Source organism: Mytilus galloprovincialis, chromosome 3 (assembly GCF_965363235.1).
Source record: "Mytilus galloprovincialis chromosome 3, xbMytGall1.hap1.1, whole genome shotgun sequence".
Lineage (NCBI taxonomy): Eukaryota > Metazoa > Mollusca > Bivalvia > Mytilida > Mytilidae > Mytilus > Mytilus galloprovincialis.
In genome coordinates, this window is record NC_134840.1 from 5929028 (window position 1) to 5952116 (window position 23089).

Below are 23089 nucleotides of genomic sequence, written 5' to 3' on the forward strand. Positions count from 1 at the left end.
AGTTTACAATAAATTTGATTCCTTTTTTTATTAAAATTAAACTATCTTAAATAATATTATGTTTAGATGATCTTCGTGAAAATAAATAAAAAAATGTTTTGATAAAAACCGTCTAAACGAGACTTGTCGTTTCCGTAGAGACGTTTCAAAATGGCGTCGGCCCCTTGGGTAAAATATGATGATGGGACTTCAGATGGGTTTTCAGCCAATTGTTTCCCTGTTCGAAGTCTTGTCGGACATCCAGATGATGGTAAACAAGAAATATTCATTTTATGAATACAATTTATTCCCTTACTACGAGTAATGTCCACAAATAATAGATTGAAATATGCTCTAAGTCTATCAAATCCTTTCAGCAGTGCCAGTGTTCAGTCTCTGTTTAGTTTTACTCCATAGACTAATACCGGGCATAGACCATAGACCAGTCACCATACACACGAATCTCGTGTTTCCATAAATAATAGATTGAAGAAGCCACAGTCCTGGACACATTTTCCTATGAAAACATGTCCTCAGGTATGAAAAAGTGTCCATGAACATGGACATTATTCACTACCATAATATTGTCTTCACAGGACATTGTGTCCGCCAGGGCATTTTTTGATAAGATTAAAGTATTAAATGATATCCATTGCCTTGTTATTACTGGACGCATTTTAACTTTAATTACGAACTTGAATTAATCGTTACTTTGACATAAAAATTGGGTCTCACTAATTAGCGACAACAAGCGTCAAGATGGGACAACAAGCGTCAACAAGCGACAAGAAGCGACAACAAGAATTATTTTAGCGACAACAAGCAACAAGTAGACTATTTAGCAACAAGAAAACATTTTTTTTTTTTATTAGATATAAAGAAATTTGTATTTAATGTTTTTTTTTAAAATATACGAGCAGATAGAGTGGGGCGCTCATATTCGCCGTGGACACAATTTCGCCGTTTTATGATTTTGATGTGTAAAAACTTCAAAGGATGGTTGAAATGGAAGAAATATGCCGTTAAATTATATTTTTATAACAAATATGATTATTTTTGAAAATGAGACTAAATTTCGGCACTTACGGCAAAGGACCGAAAAATGGACAACGATTTTCAGCCAATTTCGTGAATGAAAAAAACGATTTCAAAGAAGCATTCCATAGTAATTCTTTGACTGATTGCCCTAAATTTCAGTTTTTTACACCTTTCAAATGTCTGCTATTCGTTTATAATGAAATTTATTTGATACTGCAGTTCTTTGGTTTTAAATAGATATGTAAAAACGGCGAATATGTGTCCCCCGTTGACAAAAAAATAGGATATTTCATACACCCTTTAATCCAACTTTTCAGATGATTTTACTCAAAACAAACACGTTTTCAAGCTAAGAATATTTTGCATTTGAAGTTATCTTCATATAGAAATATCTGTATACTTCAAAAACATAAAGACCTAAACATAAACTGAAGAAAACATGGAAAGATATGGCGAAAATGATCACCCCACTCTATGTCTAATTAAAATGTTTTATTATATAGATAGACAAAGAAATGAAACATTTGTGAGGAAGAAAGAGATTGTGAAGTTTATATTAGTATATTGGTAGATGAAGAAATTTAACATTTGTGAAGAAGAAATTAAGAGATTGAGCTTCTTATTTTTAATTTTTAAATATGAAGAATATGTATAAGATAATGTATGTATCTGTTTTCATCAAAGTCAAAGTATGAATAAACGAATGGACTATGGAGATATATATGGAGCGGGCATAATGGAATATAATATTTTGATTCATTTGCTTAATACTATGCTCTAAGTGTACTCTTGTTATGTTAATTCGATGCTTTATTTATAGAACTCTCAGCCACGCTTTGTCATCTTTATTATTTAAGCGTGTTTCCAGACCCCACGACGAGGACGTGGTTCTACCTTGGGGTCCATATATTTTTTTTTTTTTTTTTTTTTTTTAATTATTTTTAGTCATTATATATTCCTATCTAACCTAATATTTATACATTTTGTACATAGTGGTCCCATTTTGATAAGCAAACATGTGGAACATCAAATGGGATTAACGAGTTGCGTGTCCCCTGTTTTATTGCTACAATAACATCCAATTAACACCTTCAACTTTGTACACGCGTCAGACTATACAATTACACTCGCCAGAATATACAATCATTGTAAAAAATAGTGAACACCTGTTGAAAACTCAAGATTGTCATTAATTTCCTTTCATCTTCAATCAATATGAAAACATTCACATTTCAATTTTCTTTTCCTCCTGTTTGATTTCAGTTCTTTGTATTTCACATTTTGTGTCAATATTTTCAGGACAATGATGCACAAATAATTCATTTTGCGAGCTTAATATATATTGCACGAAAAGAGTTTTAAAAAACAAATTATAAGATTAATAATATGTTCTAAAACACAAGGAAAAGTAATCTCATAATACAATAATTAAACGTAATACTGGCTGTTATTCATAATAGATGACAAAATATTATGTAAATATTAATGTTTCATTTTTTTCTATCAATTTTAACTTTCTTGTCGCTAAAATTATATTCTTTTGCATATTCTTTTAATATTTATTGCAATAATTAATTTTAATTAAAAAAAAATGTTTTCTTGTCGCTAAATAGTTTCTTGTCGCTTGTTGTCGCTAAAATAATTCTTGTTGTCGCTTCTTGTCGCTTGTTGACTCTTGTTGTCGCTAAAATTCTTGTTGTCGCTAATTAGTGAGACCGTAAAAATTGTCTCATTGGCACTCATACCATCCTTATCTTCATATCTATATTGTTTAATATAATTATTACATGTTAGATGCTGTTCCATTTTATTTTCCTTTGAGGACACAATTTAATAACATTCACTACGAAAATTTGTTCTGCAGATGGACCATATTTCATAACTTGCTGTAAAATGCTGTCCACTTAGGAGACAATATTTCATGGCAATGGACATTATTTGTTTTCTATTGCCTTCTTCTCTGACATAATAAATATAATAAAGTTCTTCATATTTGATTTTACACTTCCTTCTTATTGTTATTCTTTCATTGTCATTACCATTTGCCGGGAATTTCTTAGAACTTAAATTTCTCTATATTCACTTCCATCCATTATTTATTTGTTTACATTTGTATATTGATCAATTTCTCATCAATCCTTCATATTTTAATTAAAATTCAAGTATAATAAAACTTTGTAATGACCGTTGTATTACTTACCTTGGAGGACACAATTAAATAGCAACTACTATGAAAATTTGTCATGTGAGTGGACACTATTTCATATTGTTAGCAGTAAAAATCTGTTCTTTTGAGGGTCACTATTCCATGGCAATGGACATTATTAAATACCAAATTTCAATGAAAAAGTGTCCATGTGGACACTTTTTCATAGGACACTATTATGTCTTACACATACACCTTATCGCTAATCCCAGGTGACCCGGTCGCTTGAACTTTTGACGCATAAAACAATCACTTTTTCATTGTGGCGTCAGACATTTTGTTTTATGACGTCACAATTTTACGGGAACCTGTGTGATATCCAGCAATGGCGGACAAATAGCAATAAAGTGTATTACCTGAGAAAGGGGACAAAGTCTGTATAAATTATTTTTTAATAATCAACTTTTAAATTTAAAATCTGTTAAAAAATGAAACGGAAATACCGAAACATTTACGACGTTGTTCCTGTTGTTAGTTGTGACGTAATAGTGATGTCATTTTTAATGTAAACAAAGATTCATCAAAAACAACAAATTTACAGGAAACAATATGATGTTCCTTTCAGTATTTTACAAGTCTTGTAACAAAGGAGACAGGAAGAAAGAAAGAGATGTCTGTGCAAATGCGGGGAAATAAAAAAGTTAAAGATTTTGAGTTCATAATTAAGCCAAATAAAAATATATATGTGGTTGTCAATGTATATTTGTTCCATCTAACAGAAGTTCCAATGGAAATAAAGGCAACAGTAGTATACCGCTGTTCAAAACTCATAAATCCATGGACAAAAAACAAAATCGGGGTAACAAACTAAAACTGAGGGAAACGCATTAAATATAAGAGGAGAACAACGACACAACATTAAAATGTAACACACACACACACACACACAGAAACGGACTAAGCATTAGACAAAATCCTATGAGAATAACAAATATAACGTCAAAACCAAATACATGAATTTGGGATAGATAAGTACCGTTACACGTATTATAATAATGTGAATTCACACTCAAAAATAAGAGAAAACAACTGACACAACGGAAACACAACGTTAAAATGTAACACAAACAGGAACGAACTATAATATAACAACGGCCATATTCCTGACTTGGTACAGGACATTTTTAAAGGAAAAAATGGTGGATTGAACCTGGTTTTGTGGCATGCCAAACCTCCCTCTTTTATGGCCATGTGAAATATAACTTTAAATTATATATAGTTCACTTATAAGGTCTTTGCATCGGAACTAAACACATTTATTTTTTTAAAAACAGTTATTGGCATGACACGGGTTATGTTCTTCTCATATATTTTATGATAGTATGATACTAAACCCCTAACGGTAGGGATTGTGCCTGATATTCATATGATGAAGACATAATCTTTCAATCAGTTTAATTGAGGTCTGGAGCTGGCATGTCAGTTAACTGCTAGAAGTCTGTTGTTATTTATGTATTATTGTCATTTTTAACCGGATTTTTGTGACAAAAATGTCGGTTATTGATTTGGGGATGTACGGTGGGCGGTCAGTCGGGCGGGCGGCAACCAAATGTTGTCCGTGCATTTACTCATGAACCGATCATCCAAAACTTGTAAAATTTTAATATGTTGTTACTGACAACAAAATGAAGATCAAGTTCAAGAATGACGATTTTGACTTTTACCGTTCAGGAGTTAAGGTTCTTGAAAGATTGAAAAAATGGTGTTTCCAGTCGTGTCCGTGCATTTACGCATGAACTGTTCAACCAAAGCTTTTCAAATTTTAATATGTTGTTATTGATGACATAATGGAGGTCAAGTTCAAGAATGACGATTTTGACTTTTACCGTTCAGGAGTTATGGTTCTAGAAAGATTGAAAAATGGCGTTTCCAGTCACGTCCGTGCATTTAGGCATGAACTGTTAAACCAAAGCTTCCCAAATTTTAATATGTTGTTACTGATGACAAAATGGAGGTCAAGTTCAAGAATGACGATTTTGACTTTTACCGTTCAGGAGTTATGGTTCTTGAAAGATTGAAAAATGGCTTTTCCAGTCGTGTCCGTGCATTTACTCATGAACTGTTCAACCAAAGCGTTTCAAATTTTAATAAGTTGTTACTGATGACAAAATGGAGGTCAAGTTCAATAATGTCGATTTTGACTTTTACTGTTCAGGAGTTATGGTTCTTGAAAGATAAAAAAATGGTGTTTCCATTCATGTTGTTTCATTTACTCATGAACCATTCAACCTAAGCTCTTTCAAATTTTAATATGTTGATACTGATGACAAAATGGAGGTCAAATTTAATATTGACAATTTTCACTTTCACCGTTCATCAGTTATGGTTCTTGTGATATTGCCAGGACACAAATAAATGTTAATAAATCCGGTTTGCTGTCGTTGTGACAGCCTCTTGTATTTATTTTCTTTTGTTACATCTTTTGACATCGGACTCAGACTTCTCTTGAACTGAATTTTAATGTACGTATTGTTATGCGTTTACTTTTCTACATTGGCTAGAGGTATAGGGGGAGGGTTGAGATCTCATAAACATGTTTAACCTCGCCGCAATTTTGCGCCTGTCCCAAGTCAGGAGCCTCTGGCCTTTGTTAGTCTTGTATGATTTTTAATATTAGTTTCTTGTGTATAATTCGGAGTTTAGTATGACGTCCACTATCACTGTACTAGTATACATATTTTTAGGGGCCAGCTGAAGGACACCAACGGGTGTGGAAATTCTCGCTACATTGAAGACCCATTGGTGGCCTTCGACTGTTGTCTGCTCTATGGTCGGGTTGTTGTCGCTTTGATACATTCCCCATTTCCTTTCTCAATTTTATCTTGTCTGGAAATTCCACCCATTCAGTAACTCCACCTGTCTCATTACTCCAACCATTTACTTCGATCCTTGTGCGTCTCTTCTGAAAATATTTAGTCTGCTATATTCTTTTACCTTTTAAAGAAAACCATTTGTTTATGTCACAGTCTGAAATCAAAGGTAGACAATACAATTTAAAAAACTATGGAAAGCCAAACATTTTTTTTTCTCCTAAAATTATCCTTTATAAATACCTACAATGTATATGCATATATGGTAAAGTTTGACACAAGCGGCAATATAGGAAAGGTGTACTGACATAAGTGGTCTCTAAACACATTAACTCCAAATGGAGCTTTCGTTAGTAGAAGCCATATTAACTATGTGTATCAGTGAGAAAAATGTAAAAGATATCAACCAGATACATATTTATCCACTGGATAACTTTGATCTGCCAGTAAACTCGGAACCGCCGGTTAAATCTGAACCGCTGGTTTACTCAACCGCTGGTTAAATCTGAACCGCCGGTTACCATATCTATATAAATAGGGTGCAAACATTGATCCACCATTCTGCCTCTGATGAAGGTTCTTTTTGGACCAAAACTGGTCAGGCTATGAAACACCACCAGGTGCTGTTAATTATGTGTATTGGTATATATACTATATTTTTAAAGTTTGACACAAGCTTTTTGTATCATGGTGATTTTTTTTTTAATTCAAAAGAAAAAAATAAAATATATACAATTTATTGACTCCGAAATAAAATTTGTGCACAGACTTTAAACCCATTGACAAGGATTATGTCAGAATGAGATGAGTCTTAAATGCATTTCAAGAGACTGAATGATGGCGATTTTTTTTTATGACAAGACCATTATAAACCATGTTAGTAGTCATGTAGTGTCATGAATTTTTCAATAATATGTTAATCAATTATTGGTTTTGTGATTATACCAAATATAATCTAATTATGGTTTTATAGGACTACCAAGTGTAGCCAAAAGTCTTACATTTGTAGGTGCACAACTATTCAGGATTGCTCCATAGATCTAGCTATGTATTTTGAATAGACTATTTTTATATTACCGACTTTTGACTCTGGTTTTTATTATTTTTCGATTGGTTACCTACAACATCTTGGTACTCTGTCAACTAAGAGCAACATAAAGAAGTAACATCAAACATTTAATCGTTACAATTCTTAGGGAAAATATACTGCTTCATATTTTCTTTAATCAACAAACTCATTGGAAAATAGGAAATTTCCCCTCAAATCACACGTGCACCGATTAAATGTTTGATGTTACTTCTTTACTTTGCTCATAATTGACCGAGTACCAGGATAAATAATATAAACCGGAGTCAAAAGTCGGTAATTTAAAAATAGTCTATTAATAGTTAATAGTGTGGGTATGTTTAGAATGACCTAACATGGTTACAATAGAAGAATCATATAAATACATGCAACATTCTAAATGCATAAGCCAATTATTTAATTATCTAAATTGGAAACATATAAAATTGGTGTTTCAAAAATTTGCAAAATATTGAGAAATGAACATTTTTGAAATTTTATATGAAGCTGAATTTTTATTGAGGATATGATAATTAATATCATACCTAGTGGTTCCCAAGGCTTTGCAAAGTCAACTAGACATTTGTTCAAATACACTATGCATTATTCTTAACTGGACCAGAATGTTTTTTTTTACAAAACATTTACACATGATTTGGACAAAGTAAAGAAAGTAAATACCGGTCATTTGATCAGAGACCACCACAATTATTTCGTAGTGCATTTCTTTAAATAGACAATCAATGCAAATTAAAAAAAATCCCGCCTGCGCTTTCTCAATAAAATTTTTACAGTGTGTTGTACTACTTTTGGGACAAATTATATCAAAATTATAGAAAACTTCATCGGCTCTAACTCAAAATATGGACAATTTTATGTTAAGGGGGTATTCAACTTGAAATATTTTGACAGCTTCCGAAGTGCTAATTTTTAACCTTTTTCAACTTGACCAAATCACTACTTTACTTTAAAATTCATGACCCAAATTATTTGACATTCTTATTTTATCCCTTGACTTGCTATTTGAGGCATAAAACATAAAGAAATACATTTGGAAGGGGTATACAAAAAATTGGCAAGTAACACACTGTCCACACTAGGGACTACATTCATGGACAACGAAAATCAAGGGACAACAATTGTGGTCTCAGAGCTTTGGTCCAGCAATGCATGAATCTCTTAACTGGATCAAACCAATTTTTACTGGTCATAACTGCATGCCTATAAATTTTGTCATTGCTAAAGCTTCATTGAGAAGAATATAACAAAACAGTAGTCATATCAATGAGGCTTGATTTGATTGTTCGTTCTAGATCTCCATCTGAATAAAACCACCTAAGGAAAAGGCCCAATATTTGATGAACTATATATATATTATTATATTTATTTATAGTCAGTGGTGCATGGCTGTTTGAACAAAAAGCAGAGCAAAGAAGAAGATTTAAGGCTGTGCTATGTACAAAGCCAAAAACATATGCACAGATAAAAGAAGAAAGAAAACGATCAGACCGAGAAGGCACATCCTTTAATCCTGCTGAAATTCCAAACTTGGATGAGGATGAAGAAGAACAGCCGGAGGCACCAGCATTGGATGGTTTCTTCTTGGTATACATTTCACATTTTATTGTCACAATAATATATAATCATTAAAGAATCAAATTAAAATTATTATCAGTGTTTTGGTTACCTGTTCAAGTTTTCTTGTTTAAATCGTTGATTATTATTATCAATTGAATATCATTTTTTTGATTGTGTAATAATGCATGTTCAAAGTATTTTATTGTTTACATATTAATTTTTTAGGATACTCCTTGTATTACTTACTTGTAAAGTATGATTGGTTTGGAAAATGCATAACAAAACACAACTGATAAAGAGACGTGATATGATTGATATTTACCAGAATTCAATTAAAGTGGATGTATAAGCAATTATAGACAACCCTATGGCCTTCAATAATAAGAAAAACTCATACTGTAGAGTTGGCTATTAAAGGCTCCAACATGAAAAATGTCAAGCAATTCAATTGGAAAAAATAACAGCAGAATTAGATAAAGATTCCACAAGAGAGAAACAGCCAAATTATATAGATATATGTGTACATTGTAAACCTACTTTGATAAACCAATGTGTCAGTACTTGCTATAAATGTTGATATGCTATCAAATAATTCTGTATCTTTTAGATGAGACATTGTTGTGTGGAAGACCCTTCAGATTTATGTTCTGTCAACATAGCTGGAAAAGAATTGTCAGAATTCAAAGAGGAAGATTTTGCACTTTTCGATAATGTTGCATATGTGAATGCTTCTGAAAATTATCTCCCTTTTGGTAATTATTTTTTTAAGATATTAATCCAATGAATGTGAATTACTTTCATCATTATATGCCCTTCACAACAATAAACTTTTGGTCATTTGTGTGTATGTCTTAGCACATCCTTTAATATCTCAATGCTGACAAAACTATTACAGAAAGTTTTTATTGTAATAGGACTTCAATGTTGAATGTTCCCACAATTGGAACAAAAATAGTTTACACAATTATTGGGCCCATAAGGATAAGCTTCTGATTTTGAAAACAATGAGATTTCTTGTGTTAGAATTATTGAACATTAATGATTAAGCATTTGACAACTAGTTTTCTGTCACTTATCTTTATGAAATTTTCAACAAATCTTCAGGTTGGTAGAAATAGATGACTGATGTTTAATTTCTATTTTAAAGATTATTCAAATATTAAATTTGTACAATAACACAAATCATAAAAATTTTCTTTTGTGAAATCAATGATTCTTGAGTTCCTAATTTTATAATTTTAATGATCATTTGTCAGTATTTTCACATTCTGTTACTTGTACTTAAATTTGACTGTATACTTTCAGAGGCGTTTAGAGGTTTTCCAATAATCAGAGAACTAGAGATTCCACTAAATGGCCTTAGGAGTATAAGATTATCTCCAGGGGATTATCCTACCTTAGAGGTAAAAACTTTATTCAGTGTAAACTATAAAGTCATAGGAATATAAGATTAAAGATTCACAGATATAGACGATAAAAGGCAATATTCAAATAATAATTTAATTAGAGACAAAGATCTGCCATCAACACTCGATTCTAAAAAGAAAACCAAATCAACGATAAAAAATTAAAAAAAATATATGACATATATCACTTATATATATTATATATAAGCAAATTTACAGATCTAACATTGTTGGGTTGATGTTTAGACAAGTTGTATATACATAATGTACACAGCCATGTATCACCATCACTGCTGGTGATCCGATGGATAAATCTGTTGTAGAGTTGTCACTGGCTCAGACGTACTTATATAGACGAGTTGTATATATATACATACATATATAATGTCTAAAAATAGCAACAATCAACATTCAATCTATTTAAGCGTGGATCAGTTTGTGAAAATAAACTGATACAGTTACTGAATTAAAATTATATAAATGTCTAAGAATATAACTTAAACACACTAATTAATACATTAAAAAGTTCTATTAGATGTTAAATAGAAATACGCAATATTTTGCTAAACAAATTAGCTTCATCAGGCGTGTGCATCTCTCTAGGTGAAATCGGATGCATGACAAAAAAATATTTTTGTAGCTTAATCTATACAAGAGTTGAGGAAAAGTGTAACATATTGATTGATGTTGCATAAAATATGTATGTAGTTGTAGCTACAAACATATTTTATGCAACATCAATCAATCGGGATTCAAACCCATGCTACTGAGATATCGTGACACCAAATCGCCTGCACTGTAGCCGTCCCGCTAGACCACACTACCACCTGGGATTCAAAAATAAAGCTTTCGGTGGCCGTGTGTCACCTTTCCTCGTCAGTTTTAATCTAGCTTCGTACTACAGTACATGATATATAACAGATGTTATTGTTACAGATCAGCTCCATTATCTATAGTAAAGGATCCTACAAATTAATGCAAGATACAGTCACAGAAAATAATTATATTTATAAGTACTTCTGAGTCAGTGACAACTCTACAACAGATTTATCCATGGGATCACCAGCAATGATGGTGATACATGGCTGTGTACATTATGTATATACAACTCGTCTAAACATCAACCCAACAATGCTAGATCTGTAAATTTGCTTTCGCAAATTTTTTGTTCTTCCCTCGCCAGGATTTGAACCCATGCTACTGAGATATTGTGACCCCAAATCACCTGCACTGTAGCCGTCCCGCTAGACCACACGACCACCTGGGCTTCAAAAATAAAGCTTTCGCTGGCCGTGTGTTACCATGACAAGGTTCTGACTTTTATAAGCATGTGAACTCATTTTCTTATGAGATCTCAACCCTCGTCCTGTCACTCCATATTTTATCTCGAGCAAAATGTACCTTGTTGCATTAAGGAAAGAAATGTATATTTATAAACATTGACAGTGTAGTAGGTATTGAAGACTACATGTTCTGATTTGATTTTGCTTCTTTTTGTTACAGATTGTAGATATCTCTTATAACAACCTTTCCCATGAAGATATACTGTCACTGGGTACATTACCTAACCTTAAAGTCTTACATCTGACGGGTAATAATTTCCGATCCTTACCACCAGATATGGCATTACCTTTCCAGGACAGTACAAGGTATGTAAATGTAAAACTGTGTGTTTTTTAACACCTTTGTTATAAAATGTAACCAAAAATTCTAGATATTATTAGTTACAGTGTGCTAGTGACCTTATACAATATATATGGGGTCAGTTAATTCCATATGGGGTGAGAGCGAAGTAGATTTCAGTTATACAATGAGACGACTCTTCAGTTCTTTATAAGGTGCATTTTGACAAAACACAGAAATTATATTTTTGACAGAAAAGCTGCATTTCAGTCAAAAAATAAAATGGAGGATGTGATTCTTTTTTTTCCTACGATTAATGAAAATGTATTAGACAGTATTTTGACTTCCGACTACTGCAAACCTTTTATCTTTAAACAACATGAGAGTGTAAAAGGTGTATACACTCTCATACCCATGAAAATATTTGGAAGTTAATGAGAAATTGTTTTTGAGGCAAGATATATGGATGTGTCAAGACTTGAAGGAGATTCCAAGTAAACAGATTTATTATTTGTCACAATTTTCTAATTTCATAGTAAAAGAAAGATTCCACGTTTCCGTAACTTAGAGATACTGATGCTGGATGATAACAAACTGTGTTATGTTGCCTTATTTGCTGCTCTAGCTGGTCTTAGAAGGTAAGTTGTTTCATTATTCAGGAAATTGAGGGCTTTTCAGTTCACTGTATTGTACTCCTTTTTTTAAGAGCATTTTTAACACCAAACTTAATTCATGTATTTAAGTTATAGATTTTAAATGTCTATAGGGCAAAAGGTTGGAACTGAGTAACATTCTGAGAGTGATGTTTACTGTTGATCTGAAAATTGAAATTGCTTAATATTAATTGATGTGTTTTCAGTAAGTCAGCTTTTAACTAAGTGATGGCCATTTTGAATTTTCCTTGGAGTTTGTTTTTTTTTGTTGTTATTATACCTTTTTAGCTCACCTGGCCCGAAGGGCCACGTGAGCTTTTCCCATCACTTGGCGTCCGTCGTCTGTCGTCGTCCATCGTCTGTCGTCCGGCATTAACTTTTACAAAAATCTTCTCCTCTGAAACTACTGGGCCAAATTTAACCAAACTTGGCCACAATCATCATTGGGGTATCTAGTTTGAAAAATGTGTCTGGTGACCCGGTCAACCAACCAAGATGGCCGTCATGGCTAAAAATAGAACATAGGAGTAAAATGCAGTTTTTGGCTTATAACTCAAAAACTGAAGAGCAAATCTTACGGGGTTAAATTGTTCATCAGGTCAAGATCTATCTGCCCTGAAATTTTCAGATGAATCGGACAACCCATTGTTGGGTTACTGCCCCTGAATTGGTAATTTTATGGAAATTTTACTGTTTTTGTTTATTATCTTGAATATTATTATAGATAGAGATAAATTGTAAACATCAATAATGTTCAGCAAAGTAAGATTTACAAATAAGTCAACATGACTGAAATGGTCAGTTGACCCCTTTAGGAGTTATTGCCCTTTATAGTCAATTTTTAACCATTTTTCGTAAATCTTAGTAATCTTTTACAAAAATCTTCTCCTCTTAAACTACTGGGCCAAATAAATCCAAACTTGGCCACAATCATCATTAGGGTGTCTAGTTTAAAAAAATGTGTCCGGTGACCCAGTCAACCAACCCAAGATGGCCGCCATGGCTAAAAATAGAACATAGGGGTAAAATGCAGTTTTTGGCTTATAACTCAAAAACCAAAGCATTTAGAGCAAATCTAACTGAGGTAAAATTGTTTATCAGGTCAAGATCTATCTGCTCTTAAATTTTCAGATGAATCGGACAACCTGTTGTTGGGTTGCTGCCCCTGAATTGGTAATTTTAAGGAAATTTTACTGTTTTTGGTTATTATCTTGAATATTATTATAGATAGAGATAAACTGTAAACATCAATGATGTTCACCAAAGTAAGATTTACAAATAAGTCACGTTACCGAAATGATCAGTTGACCCCTTTAGGAGTTATTGCCCTTTATAGTCAATTTTTAACCATTTTTTCGTAAATCTTAGTTATCTTTTACAAAAATCTTCTCCTCTAAAACTACTGGGCCAAATTAATCCAAACTTGGCCACAATCATCTTTGGGGTATCTAGTTTAAAAGATGTGTCCGATGACCCGGCCATCAAATGAAGATGGCCGCCACGGCTAAAAATAGAACATAGGGGTAAAATGCAGTTTTTGGCTTATAACTCAAAAACCAAAGCATTTAGAGCAAATCTAACTGAGGTAAAATTATTCATCAGGTCAAGATCTATCTGTCCTGAAATTTTCAGATGAATCGGACAACCTGTTGTTGGGTTGCTGCCCCTGAATCGGTAATTTAAAGGAAATTTTGCTGTTTTTGGTTATTATCTTGAATATTATTATAGATAGAGATAAACTGTAAACAGCAATAATGTTCAGCAAAGTAAGATTTACAAATAAGTCAAACATGACCGAAATGGTCAATTGACCCTCTAAGGAGTTATTGTCCTTTATAGTCAATTTTTAACAATTTTCATATAATTTGTAAATTTTTATTAACATTTTCCACTGAAACTACTGGACCAAGTTCATTATAGATAGAGATAATTGTAAGCAGCAAAACTGTTTAGTAAAGTAAGATGTACAAATTAAACACATCATTATCACCAAAACACAATTTTTTCATGAATCCATCTGCTTCCTTTGTTTAATATTCACAAAGACCAAGGTGAGCGACATAGGCTCTTTAGAGCCTCTAGTTTATTATACTTTGGCAATGTAACAACAACAATTTATATATTTTTTTGTACTTTTAGACTTAGACATCTTAATTTAGAGAAAAATGAAATATTTTATGTTCCCCAACTGAAATCAGTAGAGGGAAGTATGGTTGTGAGTGAAGATGATTCAGGTGAAAAGCGAAAAAAATCTGGCAAGAAAACATCAAGAACACCGAGATCTAGTCGACACAATCGTAGAAAGTCGGACCACACATCAGAAACTTTACCTACTGTTCTATCAGAACCTGGCGTTCCAGTGAATACAGAGGCTTCAATTCCTGTTCCCGCTAATTCAGAGGTTGTCTCAAATTCCAATGACAACCCAGATACAGAGGTTAAGGCTGACATTGATGTGAAAGAAGTTAAAAAAGGTAATTCTTAGAGTATGTGTAATACTGTTTGATGTTCACTTTACCTTTACTATTCTTTTATATTTTAGTTTCTGTATAAATCATAAAACTATTTAGATTGGGGGTTCAGACTTTCTGATTTTCTATCCACAAATTATGTAATAAAATGATATGAAGTTAATACATAATTCATTTTTTTCAGTAGAATCCAAAAAGTCTAGATATATAGTTTCAAAGTATAAAAGTGTCAAAATAATTAAAACTTCTTAACAACCAAACTCTGCAAAAACAGAATTGTTCATGTTTTTCTTACAAACATCGCTCAAACTGAAATGTTGACTGCCTTATATATTTTCATATAACAATGGAAATGATCCCAGCAATAACATATAATTGTTTAAACAAAATCTTGTGGTCAAAATTTTGAGAAATAGCAATTTATAGTGAAAAAAACTTTTTTAGCTGCATATTACATGTGTTCTAATGATATTTAGATCGAAATTTCAACACTTTTAAACTATGGCATGAATGAATATTGGTAGTAACTTTATTTAAACTTTTTCCAGAAGAGCCAGCAATAGATTTAAATGAAGAGTTTGAAGACTTCTCTAAAACCTTGGCAGACTTAGATATAGATACAGACTTGCCAACAGAACTTGAGACTGAATTTTCAGCTGATGGATCCAAAAATCCTATTGTGGACAAGTTTGGGCAGGACCCTAAAGGACCACCATTACCTCCCTTCCCAGAACTTAGATATCTTAATTTGTCTTATAATTTGGTAATCTATTATTTATTTAGAATTATACACACATACAATAAAGTAGTATAAAGTTGTAGTTTTAAGAAGTCAAGAAAAGATATGCATGTGTCATTTGGTTTCTTTTTTTCTTTTTAAGGCAATACTAATAGAATTTAATTGCAACGTATGCAGGATTTTATCTCTGGCTCTCTTCAGCGTTAGAATCTTCATCTTTTTCCATGTAACAAGTTGATAATTACCTTAAGTCAAGGTATTAGAAGATATATTGTCTGTTTATGTTTTAGATTGCAGAGGAAGAGGCATTATTATCTATAGCAGCTTGGCCGATGTTGTCAGAACTGCTGATAGCAAATAATCCTCTGACAACAGAGAAAAGTGGTGACCCTCCTTTACTCAAACGATTCTTACAAGATAGACTGGGAATACAACTTGTCAGGAAAAAGGAGACAGAAACAGGAAAGCCAACTATTGAAGTCCCTGCCAGAAAGTCAAGAAAAGTAAGAAATTAGATAAAACAGAACCTATAGTTAAAAAAGCACCTCTCTAGTGGTCAGGGGAATAATTTTATTGGGATTTTATACATAACATTACTGTTGTTTATATTCTGATCCTATTCTATATGTTCACTCTGAGCACACACACTTCTGAATAATCCTCTTTGAAGTTCTATTTTTCACAAGTTTATAATAACCCTTAAGATAATAAGTATAGCTCAAACTTTTGTCTGCAGACCTTCCACATTTCATAGAGAATAATAAAGAAATTTTACTGCTGATATCTTGTTTGTAGCTTGATTGAGTTGGCTGCCTTTAGTTACATATGAAAAATAGGATGAGAAATAAAATGGAAAATATCTGGTTTTCTAATTTTGAAAAGCCTGGTTTATATTGGGTTGTAATATCCTTTCTATTTGGACATTCTTATAAACTTATGTTGAGAAAGAAAAAGAGAGATAAGTTTTTAGGTCCCAAAACATTAAATACAAGGAAGTTATTTAAGGTCAATGGAGTACTGTAAAAACCTCTCATCATTTGAAAATCATTGTATGCATGGTTTCACTAAAGAAATTTCTTATTCTTAACAAAAAGTTATAGGCTTGCCATTATGTTGTACAATTAGATCTTTAAAAAATATGCATAATCAGTTTTTAATTGACTTTTTGAGATTTTACTCATGTCTATGCAAACTGGTGTACTAATTCAATTTTTTTTTAAAATAATTTAGCTTAATGTTGTAATTTACAGGTTTCAAGTAGAGTTCCAAAGATTCCTAGAGTATCAGTAGAAGAGAGGCTCATGCTTGAAGCTCCACCTAGACCACCATCAGTTCCTAAACCATCACATATGAAAGCCCTTCCACCAATACCGCCAGCTAATAATAAAAATGGTCACCATTCAGGAGAAAATAATATACCATCTAGTCCTGTCTATCAGCGTGCATTTTCAGAACAATCTGAGGAAGTTCCTAGTTCACCTGTGTATAAAAGACAATTTTCTGAGGAATCTGGAGGAGTTCCTGATTCTGCTGCATATAGACGAGTTCACTCACAAACACCTGAATCAATACCAGGAGAAAGTGATTACAAGAGAAGAGTGTCTGAGGAATCGGGAGGAATTCCTGAATCTTCTAATTACAGGAGAGCTCATTCTGTAACCCCTCAAAATATTCCTGGAGAGTCCGATTACAAAAGACAATTTTCACCTCAAGAGCAAACATCTGATAATAAACGACCACACTCAGCAGGAGCAATGCCACAACAGAAGGAACCTGATGATAAACCAGAATCAAAGTCAGCATGGTCAGAAGCACAGCCTGATCAAGCTTTCTTTATGACTCAGGTAAAGCCCAGTTACTTTTGAAAGTTTTCTCTTCATATTATAAATTTTATGTTGACTTCTTAGTGCAAGATCTAGAAATCCATGAATTTATTTTCATTACAATTTAGAAAGAAAAAAATATTTAGATTTTAGTTGCAATTATAAACTTAATCAGGGTCACAAAATATTGTTAATAAATAAATTTTATAATATTGAATGTAGGGTATAATGTTTTTGAACAGTCTGTCTGTCAGTCCTGTTCTTGTAATCTCAACTCCTCTGAAACCACACAACGGAATTTCATAAATCTTTGTAGATGATAATGAAATGATAGTGCAGGAAATTATGGTACAATTCTTTTTTTAGGAGTTATGCCCCTTTGAATTTAGAACTTAGAATAACAGTTTGTCATCGCAACTCCTCTGAAACCAAAGAACAGAATATCATGAAACTTTGTAGATAATAAGGACCTTCTATGTACATGTGCATGTCCACACAAAAAAGTTTCTGTAAACCAACTTATTTTCGCGAGCGATTTATTTTTTGCGACTTTCGCGAGGAGAAAAATAACGCGAATATAAATCGTCGCGAATAAGTAAATCATTATTAATCTACATCAAGTAAATAAGAAAATCGCAAATTTTAAAAGGCGCTAAATGGACTAGAATTGGTAAAACGCGAAATAAAGTATCTGCGAAAATAAGTTGGTTTACAGTATCAGTTGACTATTGTATGAGTTTTTAGTCTTTAAACTTAGAAATCTGTTGAGATTTGTTTTTGTATTGGGGGGAGGGGGTATGTAAGGGTGTTCTCAAAGGATTCTTGAATTTAATTAATGCTAAAATATAAGTAGTTGCTAATGATTAGATGGTACATTTGTTATAGAATTAATTGAATTGATTGAAGGCAGTTATGTAACATAAGAAACAAATTTTATAAAATTATATGTTCAAATGCATTTGATTGTAGGTTGATGACACGGAGGAAGCAAAGACTACAAAATCAAAACCAAAAAAAGAAAAAAACAAACAAGGCAAATCCAAACCAAAGCTGGATGATAAATATAAAGGCTATGAAATTCTTCTTGATTTTGAAGAGGATCCTCATTTTATGGATCCAAAAGGTAACAAGTTTCTATCACAATGCAGAGAAAAATCATTATATTGAATATTCTACAAAATAAAAACAACACAATCAACATTTTTTCTTCATATCACATAAGAACAATAAGCTTAGATAAAAGTCTTGCATTGTGTAAGCATTTACTTTCTCCTGAAATTAGGGAATAATTGATTTTTTAATTTATAATTCTGAGCACTAGAAATGAGCAACAATTAAAAATCTGCATCAACCAACTGATACCATTTTAAATTTAAATACTTGGACCTAAAGTGGTATTATTCCAACACGATTTCCTTATCTACAATACTTGAATGTGATTGGTCTATTACAATTTCTGTCCTTAAAATACCCTTGGAAAGACAATGTTATCATTGTTAATGATGTGTAAAGTGGGCCATTGATCATACAAACACTACATATTAGTCCGACTGACATTGTTTCAGTTTGTAAGTGCATCAGCCCAGTTTACACATCAAAAGTGTCAAGATAAAATGTTTTGAATCCTGTTGTATTTGCTTTTTTGAAATGTGAATATTGTCATTATTCTACAAGTAGACATGTCATTATGTCTTACAAATTATAGTTGGTATTCTTTTTTTTCACAATTGCATACATATCTTGTGGACAATTTGTAATGTTGTACAAATTATAATTTGTACAGATGTTTTGTATAAGTTATTAGTGTTTTGTGAACAGCTTAAGACAAATGGATGATGCAAGCACACAGTCTTTTGTTTTGCATATTTCTGTCAAATTTTCACAACTACAAGATACAGTCTAATACTGAGCATTGATGCACACACATTATAAGATTTTATGGATAACATTTTGGTATACGGTGAAAAATAAACTTTAAATTTAAACCCTTCAGGTTTTCTCATTTCCAGCTTGAGGACAAAGAGAATAGCACTAAATGTTAGGTTAATATATGTATATTTGAATTTAAGACATTAAACTGGTACATTTTAGAAGATAAACTTATATCACCTGGTGCAAGGAGGTATGTGCAAAAAAACTTATAATTTTTACAAAAACCCTGTACAAATTATAATTTGTACAAACTTACATCTTGTGCAAAACATATATGTGTTTTATTTCCATGATCTTGTTTGGTAAAAATATTGTATTAAAAATCATCGTATGATATAAAGATAACGAAATGTGAGTAAGATTTGCTATAAGTGGACTATCCATCAAGACCAATTAGGTGAACAATTGCATGTCACCATAAAGTCATCATAGGTTGTTTTTCTTTATTTCATCAGATATGCAAGGCAATGTTAAGGCTTTAAAGTTTGCACTAGGACATGAACTTGTATATAGGGATGCAGCAGCCAGATTGGATCGCATAGAAAAATCAGTAGAACCCTATAAAAAGGTAAGAAAATATTATTTGAAATTGTTATTTTTAGCCATCACTTGGGTAGTGAATTATGTTGTTGCTTGACTGTTGTTGTTGTGTATGTACGTTTTCAGTTAAAAGATTTTATATGCTGCTTTTTTTTTCATATGCTACAATACATTTGTTGTGTCTAATGTAGTCATTTTGTATTAGTACTAAGTATCAATTTTATTTTTTCTGTAAACCAGTCAACAAAATGAAAATGAAACCGTTAGTTATTCAGATTATTTTTAATCTATACAATGAAAACTATAAAAACTGAACACTGACTAAATAAGAAACTGGTATACATCAGGACATACTTGAATATATATTTGAATATTTTTTAATCGTTGGAAATTGATGCCAGTCTACTCAGAAGATATAAAACTTTTAAATCAAGACTAAAACCAGCTGGATAAACTTTGGTAAGGATACAGGATATAAATAACCATCATATATGACTGTGAGAAATCATATAAAGTGTGCCTTACTTAAACTGTAATGATGATGAATTTAATTATTTTATAGTGGGAGATGCCACCAAAGGTACAGAGGAAGACTAGGGGAGAGAGAGTGGATTCTGTGCTTACCAATCTTAAACACCGTGAAACTGTAGATGAAGCCAACCTTAGCAATGTATTGAAGGATACTCGTTCTAAGAGAAAACAGTTCCCAGAGGCACAGACTCTGCTGGCTGAGGTTTGTAGCAGTTTTATACCCATCTAGTTCTACTTATAATATAATCTCTCAAAAGAAATAACACGAATTGCGTTTCTGTCTACTTTTTCTATTCATATAACAGTCTTCACGCTGAGTGGCAGCCCTGTCAGCCCAGGCTTGTAAAATTGCTCTCGGGCCTGTAAAAATTATATCTACAGGCCAACAGAATCTAACTTAAAATTTTCAAAAATTGAGCTCCGGGCCTGTAGATTTTAAAGTTCATCGGGAAGACTGCATATAATACCAGTTATATTATTTTTTTCTCTTGAGACATGAAATGAAATATGCAGCAGTTCTCGAAAATAGTATGTCAAATGTGGCAACTTGAGAATCTTCTAGCCCTGTGTCTTTAGTTAAGGTAACAGTTTGTAGATTTACAGGTTTTAAGGTGTTTTTTGGAGGATTACTTCAGAAATTTATATTTTTGAAGGCTGAGTTCATATTGTTCTAGTTATTGTATCAATTGAAACCCTTTTTCACAAGAATTTAGTTGCATGACAAGGTGACTTGTATACAGTCACATTTTTTATTTGTTAAAGTTTCTGAACAGAACAACATAAGATCTATGGATATATTATAAATCATCACTTTTTTTTCAATTTTCCACTGTATATATGTGTCTGGTAAAAGCAATGTTTGAATTGTTTGTAACAAATCAAATAGAATTCTTTTTTCCAGATTCTACAATTTCTATTTGTCATCGTGTTGGTTTTTATACAACATTTAGGCCATACAAATAACAGTATAAATGTTTTTAATTACTGAAAGAAGTATGAATGTCTTGATACTTTCAGATTCAGAAAAGATACAATACAGTGAGGGTTAATTCAATGAAGGAAGCCAGAGAGGTCAAAAAGGTCATGACAGGAACAGCTTATGATTTATCTAAGAAAGCAGAGATATTAAAAGCAACATAGTACATTTAAGTTGATATTGTTTAACTCTTGTAAACTGTGAGAAAGGACATCAGTATCATTGTAAAAATAGATAAAGACATTAGCTTTACACGATACAAGACTATAGCTTGCATAAGATTTCAATGGAAAGAAGTATATTTTGAAATATTAAGCCTTCTCCTTCTTTCAACTTTCCTGTGTCAACATTTGATGTCCCTTATTCAACTATCATATGATATTGCCAGTGTTTAATTCTAGAAACTGATTAGCTGCATTGCTTTTATTTTGGTCTAGAAATAAATGATTTTCAAGGATTCTTAGTTAAAGAAATCATGTCAAGGAGTGCTTACCTGTAGTCTTTTTTCAATGAAAAAAAAAATGATACCACTAAAGTCAAACAGTTGATATTTAAAAAAAAGATTAATCAGCTGAAATGTTGTGTTTGCTTCTATAATTTAATAAATACTTACAGTTTAGATTCATTTAATTCTTGGATGTTAAAATTCCAAGAAAATTTAGTAATACTACAGAATGTAAAGCTTTTGTGGGGCACTGATCTTAAACATGCTTTGTATAAAAAGGAAAACCAATAAGTAGTAAGAGATATGCTCAAAAATGAATTGCTTTATTCATATTTAAATTTAATATTACAATTTCTACTTTTTCACCCAGAAGAGATTTCTAATGTTTACTCTGTATATTGCCAGATTATAATGTTCATATTTTGCATAAGATAAAAATTGTGACATTTTGTATTGTTGTGCATGTTCAATTTTGTAAAAACCAGGCTGTGATAATTGATACAATTTAAGTGTATTCTGTATGTATGTAAAGTTGTTCAAGTTCCACAGATGTGAGTGCTTTTATTGTTAAATAAATGTATACAAACCTATAGCAGTTTTTTCATGAGAATTATTTAAAGCAAAATAGCTGAAGGAGTCAGATTTTATAATAACTCTTTTTCCAGTACGTTTGTTTTCATCCCCTTGCTACATCTGATCCTTCCCAATAACAAAAACATGAAATAGTTCGATTGCTTACATTTCAATATTAGTTGGACACAAGAAAACAAATATAAACTTTTTTTAAATGTAAAAAAAGTTTCTCAATTTTATTAGTGACTTTTCCTTTTCTTAGTCTTAGATTCATGTCAAGTATTTCAACTTTTTTTGCTGTCAAAGAAGTTTCTAAATCAAGTCTACATACTCACTTGATTTGTATCATTGGGAACAGATATGGTAAAAATCCCACGGTTTGTGACCACCAAGTGTTAGAAGTCATATTTCCATAAAAAAATATTCTGATTCACCAAATGAATTTGAGTTATCACTGTTTTTTCTAAAGAAAAATATGAAAAATTATCCATGCCAGAAAACTCAGAGGCTTCTAATTTGCATGCAAGACATGTTTTGTCATCAAGAATCATCAGTTAAATGTAATTAGCTGTAGATGTATAATAGTGGACAATAGGCGATTTAAACTGTAACTGAGTGGACTATCAAGTGATACCCAGGTGTTTGTATATTTTGCCTTCTGCAGACATTCACATCAAGGCCAGGTAAGATTTTCAACATT

General features: G+C 32.0%; 1 protein-coding gene across 1 annotated transcript; it reads left to right on the plus strand.

Annotated features, from left to right (window-relative positions):
• The first annotated feature begins 123 nt into the window (after window positions 1-123).
• On the plus strand, window positions 124-22282 carry LOC143067037 (X-ray radiation resistance-associated protein 1-like). Its single transcript, XM_076239975.1, has 14 exons — window positions 124-250; window positions 8493-8704; window positions 9285-9429; window positions 9983-10080; window positions 11587-11732; window positions 12243-12344; window positions 14499-14833; window positions 15379-15593; window positions 15860-16072; window positions 16820-17413; window positions 18362-18515; window positions 19780-19892; window positions 20427-20597; window positions 21413-22282. The coding sequence occupies exons 1-14, from the start codon at window positions 151-153 to the stop codon at window positions 21533-21535; spliced, it is 2721 nt and encodes a 906-aa protein (XP_076096090.1). The 5' UTR covers window positions 124-150; the 3' UTR covers window positions 21536-22282.
• The last annotated feature ends 807 nt before the right edge of the window (window positions 22283-23089 follow it).

Excerpts from the sequence above, each read along its gene's own strand:
- LOC143067037 (XM_076239975.1), top strand. The coding sequence starts at position 151 with ATGGCGTCGGCCCCTTGGGTAAAATATGATGATGGGACTTCAGATGGG. Across the intron at positions 15,594-15,859 it reads TTAATTTGTCTTATAATTTG|ATTGCAGAGGAAGAGGCATT; the intron begins GTAATCTATTAT and ends TTTATGTTTTAG. Across the intron at positions 19,893-20,426 it reads CAGTAGAACCCTATAAAAAG|TGGGAGATGCCACCAAAGGT; the intron begins GTAAGAAAATAT and ends ATTATTTTATAG.